Source organism: Asterias amurensis, chromosome 4 (assembly GCF_032118995.1).
Source record: "Asterias amurensis chromosome 4, ASM3211899v1".
Classification (NCBI taxonomy): domain Eukaryota; kingdom Metazoa; phylum Echinodermata; class Asteroidea; order Forcipulatida; family Asteriidae; genus Asterias; species Asterias amurensis.
Genome location: NC_092651.1, coordinates 22760211 through 22773141, shown reverse-complemented (window position 1 = coordinate 22773141; position 12931 = coordinate 22760211). Strand labels below are relative to the sequence as shown.

The 12931-nt window shown below is 39.3% G+C and overlaps 1 protein-coding gene across 1 annotated transcript; it reads right to left on the bottom strand.

Moving 5' to 3' along the window:
- Window positions 1–3303: 3303 nt before the first annotated feature.
- Window positions 3304–11899, bottom strand: LOC139936450 (hemocyanin AA6 chain-like). The gene is made up of 8 exons (XM_071931267.1): window positions 11189–11899; window positions 8582–8740; window positions 8125–8301; window positions 6476–6631; window positions 5407–5574; window positions 4915–5043; window positions 3884–4070; window positions 3304–3728 (listed from the first exon to the last, which is right to left on the bottom strand). Exons 1-8 carry the CDS (start codon window positions 11897–11899, stop codon window positions 3304–3306), a joined length of 2112 nt encoding a protein of 703 aa, XP_071787368.1.
- Window positions 11900–12931: the final 1032 nt, after the last annotated feature.

Below are 12931 nucleotides of genomic sequence, written 5' to 3'. Positions count from 1 at the left end.
GATATAAAAGTACTGAAGAACAATTTGTTTTAGTGTCGCTGGAAGTTTTCAGTCCCTACCAAAAAAAAATGGAACGCCAAAGAGGCAAATTATCCGATCACCACATGGATCGGTCTTATCCGTATATAGGCCATACCCTTGACGAAAGCGTAGATGAAACTGGGCTCTGGTTGCATGGGTTTCCTTTTAGGAGTTTTCCTCCCACGTCTTTAACTTAATTAATTTCTCCTTTGTATTCTCTACACAGAGTTGATCTGATGTTTCCATTAAGATGCTTTGCCGTCTATATAATTCAGATTCAGATTCAGTGAGCGAAAGGTTGTCTCACTGCCTTTTGTGAGAGATGACTCGGGGCCTTGTGTCCATACAAGACGACTTTTACAAGCAAATTACAGGCAATCAACTGAAGTGCTTGCCAACAGGATCAATTTGGTAGCACATGAGTAAATTTTCTGGCAATTTACGATCAAAAAAGAAAAAAAATTGTCAAAACATTGAAACGTGAACGGCCTTTCTTCTCGGAGACTGGCATACAACTGGTTGACCGTTTTTGCCTCATGTAACATGACCCTAATACATAAAACAGTAAGACACAAGAAACCGTACTCTCCAAAAGGAAGAAATTATTTTGCTCACACAAGCTTAAAAAGGACCACAAATATCAATAGGTTGGAACAGGCAGATACAAATGTTGCACAAAAAACAACGCACAAAGATTTACAAGAATAAAATCCACGAATAAAAGTTATGAATAAAATCCGCACCTTGATAATTTCTCCTTTGAGGTACAATTCAGCTCATGATTTGCAAACCCAATCCCCAATTTCCAACGGATCAAGCAGTCGACATTTAATCAATTTTTCATCTTCAAGACATGAAACGCTGAAGCACTGCGCTGTCCATGTTAAACTTGGAGATGTTTATCTTTAATGTGAAGGTCGAATCAACAGAGGGCGGTCACTCGTTCATAATGATCGACATCGGGCACTAGAAATGCCTTTAACACACATCATGAATGCTTCAATCCACTCCATAATGCCACTCTTCGTATGCCCCGTTCATGTTGAGATCTATAGCAATAAGACAAATCTCCAATATTTGACAAGCCAGCTTAAAGGCTGTACTGGGTTTTTAAATTTTAAATCAATATACACCATAATTTGTTGTTACATGCCAAAAGAAGACAAAATATTGTTTACCAACGTTACTAAATTAACGCTCACTTCTACCAGCACCATTACATTATTTATTGATTTACTTGGTATTTTTGTTGTGTGTGTGTGGGGGGGAGGGGGGGTTCGAACGAAGTTCTCATTGGTTTTCTACAAGAAAGCAAAGCGAGAACTTCCTCGATTTGTTCAAACTTACTCCCTTTTGTTAAAGTCCTCGGTTTTATCAATATTTATAATCTCATTGTAAACACTACTACCCATCATCGCCCATTCCGACCCGAATGTTTAAACAGTTGTACGTTCTTTATTGGCCTTTATGTTATTTGTTGTTTTCGATACACTCTTTCGATGCACAGCTCTGGAGATAAAATGAAACAAACTGCAAGGAGTTGGCCCATTTGAGCCAAATATTGAGCACATCGCAATATTGCATCCAATTTGGCCCAAAAATTTGAAGAATAAAAAATGCAAGGGTAAGTCCAACATTTTTATCTCAAATTTGTTTCACTTTTCGGAAAAAACAAAACAAAACAAGGGGCCAGCAATTTATCCCAATCTGGGCCAAAACTGGAAAAACAAAAAATCAAGGGGCACATAAATAGCAATTGAGTCCAAACTTGAAAAGATCGCAAGCAGTAAGTCAAGTGCCACTGTATCTTCAATGCCCTTAATTATATGGCTCTCATAGTTCTCCCACTAAGGTACTTATCAATGTCCACTGACCAAGCAGGGATTCTCATAACACGACATCAACAAAATAGATATGTTACATAATATTGCTTTCACCTCCACCAGTTTTATAGGCAATATTCAAAAATATTATAATGTGCATATAGAATCAGAATTAAGTTCTGACTGCAAAGCTTTGTAGGAAAAACATTAAAATGTTAAACGCCTGCAAAAAAGTATGTTATGCCATTTGATTTGCCACTTACATAAACTCATTTTCCTTCTAAAACATACAGTCGTGTTGAAACAAAATTGTCTGTTAAACGAAACAAAATAAGCTCAAGCTAAGGGAATATTGGAATGTATCAGTAAAATCAGTTTTTTAAGTTACTTGAAAATTTCAAAGGTTTGCTACCACCGATTAAATTAAAAGGAAGTAAAAAGCTTCTACTGGAGAGTTGTTACGATCGACGTGTAAATGAAAACTGTTTTTTATTTTATTTTTTATAACGTTTACTTATTTCCATTTTAAATGGAAAAAATACTACAAAAAGGAAGTTAGTACTGGCATTTTTCCAGGTTACCACAGAGCTACATTGGACACAGAAGTAAAAGACACGTCTGAAAAAAATGACAGCGTTTATATAATGTTCCTCACAGGATGACGGTTTATGCGTCAATGAGAAAATGTTGCGATGTTGACAATAAACAAATGTTTCGTAGGGGGAGAATTTGAAGTGGATAGCTAATAAACATCTTTAGAAACACGTGGAGGAGCACTGACAGCTTCTGGTTTGCCTACGGTATCGTATTTATGCTGAATAATAATACTGCTACTTTATTCAGGCGTATCACATAACATACATTTATTAAACACATTTAGCATAAAAATACATTCAGTAACATTTTTAGTGCATTTTTAGTAGAAATATATAAAAATATGAAAACTGAAAATTAGACAACAAACCGAGGAGTAACATACCCCCCCCCCCCAAAAAAAAAAAAAAAAAAGTTGAAAATAAAACACTATCACCACAGAGATGTGTTATTTCGACCCCTAAAGAAAACAGCATAACAAATTACTAGTTGGTTGCTTTTCAATAAATCATTCTAATTTAATGTAGGAAAAAAATATTCTCAATTGGTCGTCGAAGTTGCGAGATAATAATGAAAAAAAAACCACCCTTTTCACACGAAGTTGTATGCGTTTAGATGGTTGATTTCGAGACCTCAAACTCTAAATCTGAGGTGTTGAAATCAAATTCGTGGAAAATTACTTCTTTCTCGAACACTATGTCACTTCAGAGGGAGCCGTTTCTCACAGTGTTTTATACCATCAACCTCTCCCCATTACTCATTACCATGCAGGTAAGGTTTTATGCTAATAATTATTTTGAGTAATTACCATTAGGGTCCACTGCCTTTAAGATCAAATATCAAACATGGTGTTTTGGGATCCACATCACACGCGAGTGATTTTAACAGGGACCGTCATCATGTTAGGGAAGCCATTGGCGAAGTCGGCCACTCTCTTGTAGGTTTTGCTGTCAATCTTCCGATCGAAGGGGAAACCCATGGCGCGCTTGTCTGGGTAGGACTTATTCTTCACACCACAGTAACTGGTACCCCGGTCCAGGTAATCCGTGCTGCTGTCCTTGGCCCAGTTGGTAACCATAACGAAGAGGTCAAAGGGCATGCCTGCCGCTGTGCCCCTAGGTACCAGCATGTTCTGTGGCCAGCCACACTCGCAGTAACGGTCTGTTTTTTGCTTCTTTGTCGGTCCGCCGGATCCCCCCTTGGCCTTCAGCTCATCAATGCTAAGCTCGCGTGGTCTGATAACGGAGGAGCAGGTTGAACTACGTTCGATGGTCTCGCTACCCGTTGGCACTATGAATAAAATAAACCGACATTGCTATTTAAGTGTGACGTCACAATATTTGTCCTGTTTCTGCCTTGTCATGTTTACTGAATCTCACTTCCCATTACTCATAGTTTCCTTTTATCTACAAACGGAACATGTTCAGATGAACGATTTTACTCACGTGTTGTCACAAACTTGTCCATCTCGATAAAAATGCGCCGTTGGGTGTCCAAGTCAAGTTGGGTACCTTGCTCATCAATAGAGGGCGCCATAAAAATGCGGATGGCTGCCTTCACTGGTTTGCCGCTTTTGTTGGTAACTCCCACTTTGTAATGAAAGGGTTTGTGGTTCACTTGTGTCACGTTTACCTGTTGAACAAGAAGTTGTGGGTTTATTGCACGTATGGATGCTATCATTCAGAAAGGTACCACATGGATAACTTGATGACAAACAGGTTACAGCCCTTTACGTTTGCTCTGGGCACATTTGCGTGCATGTACATTTTACTAATTTGAAGAAATAACACACTGTGCGCCGAATAAAATAATCACTGTGACTGTTTTCACGAACTGCATTCGTCATTTTGTAATGCAATTGTACATTTGTAATAAAGTATGGTATACAAATGCATCTTTGAGAACCTCACCCAATACAACTCTTTATTGTGTGGTTGTCAAATATGTCTGCATCTTAATTTCTGGACTTTCGAGACCAGCAGCCGATTTCACGAAACTTTACGCAACTGCGTTAGTCCACTTGCGCGCAACGTTTATGTGACACTGTTTTGTATACACGCACGAACATCCATCTTAGCGACATCCAACACATGAACAAACTTATCATGTGCATTTTGTTTCACAGTCGTCAAAACTCAAAACTCATGTTCCGGTAACTGAATATGTATGAAGTATAGTAAAACAAATATAACATGGTTTATTTCGTGTGACTAGTCGATGAGCTCCCCTCGGTATTGGAAGTTGACAAACTAGGGGAGCTATATCGACTAGTCACCCTCAAGCCATGTTATATTTGTATACTATCCAACCTCTCCCCGTTTCTCGTTACCAAGTAAGGTTTTATGCTTATATTTATTTTGGGTAATTACCGATATATAGTGTCCACCGCCTGTAACGAACATACATTCCCTCCCCCTTTTTTTTGGGGGGGGGAAGGGTATACCTAATCATATTTGCAATGAATACCATCACTTACATTAACTGCAGTTTTGAGCTTAATCTTGTCTTGTTTATTCATGAACATATCATGGCTTATGTCCACAGCAACTGTATCCATTTGAGTAATCAGAATGTTTGGTCCAACGGGCTGATCTGGGTTGACCATCTTTGAGATAAGCAGTCAAGGAAAAGCAGAAAACGGATAAATTCCTTGAAAAGAATGCTACATGATAACATCGTACATTGTCTATTATTAAGCAGTGACATATGTGATAGAATTGTGAAGGATGTGTGGTTGAACAACCAGTGGGACTTCACGTACACGGATTGCAGCCCGTGTCTTTTATGCAATATTAATATATACTGACCGGTGATGTATTAAACTCAATCACAACACCATCATCACATCAGCCATTATTTTATGTTATTTTAATGAACGGTGATAAAGATTGATTCGTCCACTATTGTTCGATCCCTGTGAGCGGATATGTAATTAGATTCATGTCCCGCTTGAACTCTGACATATTACCTGCAGCTCCACAGAGTCCACTTGAACATTCTGGAATCCTAACTCCGTCTTGTTGTACGGCACCAACTTGATCTTGTGCATGACGAACAAATTGTCGAGAAATTTGTGCCAGCGGAAGAAGATCGGGTCCCGGGCGGCAGCAGAGTTGTCGCCCATAACTCCCCCGGCCTAATGGAAAACATAACATGCAGTCAGAAATAGTTATGAAACGCGATGGTGAAGATACCAGACCCATTATTAAAACAACGCTTAATCATCTGGGTTAACATTTTACGATTGCAACTAACCGTATCCTTTTTGTAACTCTTTCAATCACCACTCTCTGTTGTAGCTGAGTCTATCAAGTCGATCACAAGTCAGGTAACAGAGTTATAAATCACAATTCATAAATACCTCAGACAGTTCCGCAATTCCTATTGGTGGACAGCGCGTCACGTGAGGGTGTTAAACAGCTGGTAATGACCAGCTGGAGCTGTTTTTAACCGGTTATTTTCGGATACGTTTGTTCGGGTTAGCCCACAACCTTGTCCCCAGGGGTGAATGGTCTCGCGGTGCCATTTTAGCCCATAATCACGAGGAGGCATACTACGCGCACGAATGCATATCCGAAAACATAAAATTGCAACACACGTACAGAGCTGAAGGACGTCGGAAAACGGATAAGTTGTACAGAGTTTCTTACTTTATAATACGCCTCTTAACCAAAAAGGCGGCCCGGGCCTTTATCACACGGCTACGACCCTGCCGGTTTTAAACGGCATTGAAGTCGTCGCTGCTCTTTTACTCCCTTATTTCAAAGGTCCTGATACAAGCACCAATGGATGAACATTACACATGCTTGGTGTGTAACAATTCACGTGAAGAAGTTCAGGCCTTACTTGGGGGACATTGTGATCGTATGGGCTTTTTGATGGACTCATCTAAAACACTATATTCGTACACAATGCAAGAGTGGAGCACACTCACATGCTGGCTAAACCAGATGCTAAACCGAAGCTATTACACATTTCCCAGAAAGTCAAAATAGAAAGTCAAAATAATATACCCCAACATGTTCCTTCTGACGCACCTGTTTGTAGCGTAAATCTGGATCCGTGATTCCGGCCAGGATGTCATGGCCAAGGTTGTGCACAGAACCGTATAGGTCTGAGTTGGGTGAGCTGACACTAGACTCTATGGCTGCACCTAGACCATCGATGTCCACATCCACTTTGGTGCCATCGGGCTGAGAAAAATATATCACAAGAAATATGATTACTTTATCTTAAACCGAGTTGCGGGGCCGTTACACTTTGTAGCATTTGCATCCTATTATTGTAACTTCGCACGTACCTGTAGCATGATCTTAATTTTAAAAAAAAGGGGACACAAGAACGTAACAAAGCCATTAGCTTGAATCTTAGTGGCTCACATGCACAAACGAACTGTTAATAATGTGCCGCTTGTCTTCAAAATGTTTCTCTCCAATTAAATTGAGCTGCCCGAGAGTAGAAATAATCGGCCTCAGGACTTTCGAACGTCACTCGGAAATACAGTGTAAACACACACACCCACAACAACAACAGCAACAGCAACAGCAACAGCAACAACAACAGCAACAGCAACAGCAGCAACAGCAGCAACAGCAGCAGCAGCAGCAGCAGCAGCAGCAGCAGCAGCAGCAGCAGCAGCAGCAGCAGCAGCAGCAGCAGCAGCAGCAGCAGCAGCAGCAGCAGCAGTAGTAGTAGTAGTAATAATAATAATAATACGGACATTTATATTGCGCAGATACCTATATAAATATACTTTACTGCGCATTACATGAAATACAAAAATAAATATGAAAAAACAAATACACAAACAGACCAAGAATGAATTAAATGAGTGAAGTTAACAAATGTGTTTTTAACTTAAAGTTAAATAAATTAAGTGAAGAAGACTGTCTAATGCAAGGTGGGAGATTATTCCAAAGATTTGGAGCGGCGTATAGAAATGCCTGATCACCTAATGATGCCCTAGATTTCCTAGATGGGTGAGATAACAATGTGGGATCTTGAGAACTCCTGAGACGGTAGGTCGATTGAGACTGAGAGAGGGATTTCATGGTTATGAGTTCTTGAATGTATGTTGGTGCTAAACCATGAATGGCTTTATACGTTAATAATAGAACTTTAAATGCTATTCTTTGTCGAACCGGTAACCAGTGTAACTTGTTTAACAATGGACTACATTGAGAATATCTAGAGGAATTACAAGTCAGTATAGCACAAGCATTCTGAACCCTTTGCAGTTTGTTTATGGTGTAAACCGAGGACTTCTCTTTGTTCTCCCATTGTTTGGACACAGTTTATTTTTCAGACGTCCACATTGGTTTTCTACACGAAATCAAATCGAGGACGTCCTCGGTGTGACTTTTTCCCGGATCCCTTTTGGTATAACCTTCTCAAAGTCCTCGGTTTGAATGCGTAGACATGCCCAAGCTTGTAAACGCCTGCAACAGTGGACCTCCTAATTGTCCCTCTTTAGTTTTTACTCAAACTTTTTTTTTGCATTAGCATCCATTAGTTTTGTACACGTTTTCAAACCTGGGAGCTTTCCCGAACCGTGGACCCTATTGTCCTCTTTTGTTTAAAGTTCCCCTGTTTGGATGTGAATACCTACTCTTTCTGTGGGACAGACAACACCACACGCACAGGTTACATGCGACTAAATGCACTGCAAACTGTTTTAATAATGTACCTTTTCAAATTTGCCAGTGATGATAGCGTCCAGTAGTTGGTTGCGATGGTACTCCTGCTGCATGACCAGGACAGGCTCGGACGGGTCGCGCACATTGTCGACTAAGGTCATCCCTGCAGGCCGTGCAGCGAACTGGTAGTCCCCGTAGTGGTCGGTCAGATGTGAGTTATACCCTTCCTGCAGATCAAAAAAATGTCAAGCGATTAATTTGTTTTCAGAACTACTCAGACTTTAGACAAGATAGTTGTACATGTTCGTGATTTTAGCGCAAACATTAATTACCAATTAATGTGAATTATATCTCGGCCAACAGGATCTCTTGGCTCCTTCACAATACGGGTCTACCACAATTTCACGTTCAATGCGAAAGACTCATTTGGTAAGTACATACACAATGCGAAAAAAATACAATATACATGATACTTTCATTCATTGGTGTTTAGACTATTCTATTTACCGGGATGGGAAGATGCCAGTTTATGTAAGGCTCCACCCTCGAAAGACCTACGGCCATCCTCTCGGCATCGTAACGGGCCAACATCTGGTGGTGCATGTAGTAGAACAGCTCCCCCTGACGGTCCTTGGTTAATCCGTTGACGCCACGATATGGGTTGACCTGGACAATAAAATAAGCAAGGTAGAATAGTGTTTGAGTGGCAGCCGGATCCAGGCACGACCTGTGAACAAAATGAATGACGAGCAAAACCACACACACACAAACAAATATACATATATAATACAAATAAAAGGAAAATTAGGCCTAATAAGCATAATAAATATTTATTATAATAGGAATAGCAATTACAAATTTAAAGGGACACACCGGCCGAATTGGGCTATTTGGGCTACAAAATAGACTAAGATATGACTTCAACGGTCTTCCAGGAATGAAGAAGAACAGTCCTTAAAAAAATCACAAAATTTAGCCGCAAATTTGAGCATTTTAAGACAAAAACGCAGGTCGCGTGATTGTTCTAACCAAAAAGTGGTACAAACAATCCCGTGACCTTCCGGGCTAGTTTTACTTTCAGCCGTCTAAAAGTAACTTACTTAACCAAATTTAAATCTTTTTTGTTACAAAATTATTTACGAATAATTGACGAAAAAGATCATGTATTCAAATTATCGCTACAAAATGTAAATAATGGTGAAAAATCTAACGTAAGATTCACATTCAAAGAGTCCGTGTAACGGAAGCTTGTTATATGGCCGCTTTGGTTTTTTAAAATCATTTTTCGCTAAATACGTGACATTTTGATGATTTTTTTATAGCAACCATCTATAAAAACATTATTTATGATTCTACACCCCTAAATTGCGTTAACGGTGAGCCGGTGTGTCCCTTTAAGGAGGAAATAAGTAAGCACTAAGTAAATAAATAAATACGTAAATAAATAAATGAAAAACATTAATAAATAAATAAATAAATAAATAAATAAAGTAAATGAATATATAAATAAACAAACTAATAAACACACAAACTAAAAAATTGAAGTTGTTCATCTTTTCAGTTAATAACCTTCACGTTCGTCTTAAAACCTTTTTCTTGGATGGATATACTAATTTGCTTTTTCTCGAGTTGGGATGTTTTTGTTTGATATGCAATATCACTTTCGTTCACTGTCCTTTAAGATAGCTTTTTGTATCCACATTGTTCGTAATGTATTGATCTATCAGTATCTATATAGAAAATGATTGTCCTTTGTTCTCACTGGGGATGAATGAACGGACTCTAAGAGCTCCAATAAAAAAAAATAGAAAAAGAAAATAAATATATAACTAATAACAACAAATACAAAACAATAACTTTTAACCATTTCCCTGAGGTAACTTAACTGTGAAATTCAACATAAATTATATGTATGTGTGGAATACTCAAATGAGGGTGAATTTGCTTTGTTATTAAAGGCACCGGACACTATTGGTAATTGTCAAAGCCTAGTCTTCTAACTTGCGAGAGATAGTGATGAAAGAAAAAACACCATTGTCACACGAAGTTGTGTGCTTTCAGATGCTTGATTTCGGGACCTCAAAATCTAATTCTGAGGCGTCGAAATCAAATTCGTGGAAAATTACTTCTCGAAAACTACGTTACTTCAGAGGGAGCCGTTACTCAAAATGTTTTATACTATCAACAGCCCTCCATTGCTTGTTACCAAGTAAGTTGTAATGCTAACAATTATTTTGTTAGTAATTACCAATAGTGTCCACTGCCTTTAAACCGATCCCTGGATTTAAGTGTAGGTTTAATGGATGTTGTCCCATTATTCCTGCAACTGGAACCAGGTATCGATTTTTAAAAGCGATTTTTTACTTGCTACTCTGTAGTGATTATTCCAACACAACTATGTGTAAGTCTTGATGCAAAGGAAACCATTTGAACGCCTGCTATGGACCTTTTAAGTGTGGTTGGTTTCATTTCCTTCGACTCTTTAATTTTGCAGAGATCTGAACAAAAACAGCAAAAAAGTGAGGATATTTTCAAAGTTTTCATAGTTTACGTAGTTTTTTGAGAAAGTGGTATTTTCTCACTCAACTAATAAAATTCTTCAGCTGACGTATTTTAGTGTGCATCTGAAAGCACACAATTTGTGCAAGAAGGGTGTTTTTTCTTTCACAATTCTCTTTTGCAACTTCAATGACCAATTGAGTAGACATTTTCACAGGTTTGTTATTTTATGCATATTGAGAACATGAGGTGTCCAGTGCCTTTAAAAACAAGATATGTATTGCCAAACTGGAAAGAGTAAAACAGGGCACAACCACGTTGTTATTATGCATAATATGACTTCATTCGTGTAAAGCCCGGTTCATACTTCCTGCGAATCTAGTACCTATCAAACGACGCAGTATTCCCAAGACGTGAAAACTTAAATGACATAATATTGTACAGTTTCAATAATTTTACCAACTCTCCTCTGATCAGTTTTCATGTGTTTGCGGTTTTCCCAACCATAATACAAAAATTAATACCAAGTTCTAGTATATTAATTTTGTTGTTGTAGTTTTTTGTATAAGTGGTGGTTTTCTTCATGATTGCACTGTAAATGGAAATGCTTCGTACCTGGTGCCAGTGATAGTGGTGAACGTTGAAGCCACAATCTTCTCTCCACCAGGCAAGCTTGAACTCCGGGTCCCGGTGAGTACCAGTGGTAAAGGTAGGGAGAGGAAGAGCCGGGACGTCGGAACCGCCAACCTTACCGCGGCGAGCCAGGTCGAAAGCACGCTTGATGACCGGCCCAGGGAAATAATGCCGAGAATTGATCTGCCACAGCGGAGGCAACAGTACACCATGGGTGTCCTCACGGTGCAGCACGGCCGTGGAGGTGGCGTACAAGTAGATGCCCTCGTTCAGAATTGCCCGGAGACGATCGGCATCCTCCTTGAACTTCTTTAAAGTGGGGAGTGAGACCAGGTAGTTGACGATTCTCGCTGCTTCTTCGGCATGCGACTTCTTGAAGATTGAGAATTGGTGACCCTGGGGTAGGACACCGATGCCATTCGGGAATATGTCACTTTCTGTGATGTTGTGGGACGGAACGAAGGCGTACCCGACCAATGGTTCTCCATCCCCATAACCACCGTAAGAGGAATAGTGGGCTGGTAAATCATCAACAGCGCTGAATAGAGAGAGAACCACTGCCTGATCGGAATCTATGATTACGTCTGTGACGCAGGCACGACTACAGCTCATACTGGCCTGGACATCGAAACTTGCACTTCCAAGACACAACCACACACACACACTAAACACGCCCCTTGGGCCCGCAGTCATATTTGGGTGAAAGGCTGCCAGTCAATGTTTTCAAAATTTTGAGATAAAGCCATTTCCCCGTAAAGTGAAGGCGCTGTTTTTCGATTTTGAAATTCTCAACACTAAGCAATGCATTTGTTTCAGAGATACACTCTGTATGTCAACCTCCCAACAAGTTTGTGCAATTCACGAAAGCTGTGATTGTGAATTACCAAAGGTGTCGTATTATTTTGAAATCCATTTTTGCTAGATTGTCCATTAGGCTTTACAACGACCTTATTGAGCTATGCTATGTGACTATCTAATCAGTACAACGACACAATCCATGCTTGGTACTGGTATTCAGCTGTCGTTTGCTTAAACTGAACATCACGTGGAAAATTTGCTGTTTAAGGTAGTGGACACTATGGTAATTACTTAAAATAATAATTAGCATACAACCTTACTTGGTAACGAGCAATGGAGAGCTGCGGATAGTTATTATTGTTATTATTATTTATTCGGTCATTTCACAAAGAACAATAACAATACATGTATTTGCAAATAAGATAACAGAAGAATGAAAAAAAATATGTTGAACAGAACTACATGAAGGCATACATGTACATGCTAAATAATGGCAACTAAAGCACTGGTTCTGAATGAAGATGACTGACAGAAAGTTTGGATACAACAAGGAACATGTGAAGAATAGATGAGGGATGAGGGTAAATTGGGTAAGGCCATTTCAAGCAGGCCAGGATAGTATAAAACATTGTGAGAAACGGCTCCCTCTGAAGTAATGTAGTTTTTCGAGAAAGAAGCAATTTTCCACGAATTTGATTCCGAGACCTCAGATTTAGAATTTGAGGTCTCGAAATCGAGCATCTGAAAGCGCACAACTTCGTGTGACAAGGGTGTTTTTTCTTTCATTATTATCTCGCAACTTGGACGACCGATTGAGCTCAAGTTTTCACAGGTTTGTTTTTTAAGCATATGTTGAGAAACGCCAAGTGGGATGACTGGTATTTTACAATTTTTATTATCAATTGTGTCCAGTGTCTTTAAGCCTAA

What these genes read in the sequence shown, in the direction of transcription:
- LOC139936450 (XM_071931267.1), bottom strand. Translation starts at nt 11,899, where the DNA reads ATGACTGCGGGCCCAAGGGGCGTGTTTAGTGTGTGTGTGTGGTTGTGT. An exon ending in TCACTGGCAAATTTGAAAAG is followed by an intron (nt 6,632 to 8,124) that starts GTACATTATTAA and finishes TATTTTTCTCAG; the next exon opens with CCCGATGGCACCAAAGTGGA. An exon ending in TGGACTCTGTGGAGCTGCAG is followed by an intron (nt 5,044 to 5,406) that starts GTAATATGTCAG and finishes CTTATCTCAAAG; the next exon opens with ATGGTCAACCCAGATCAGCC.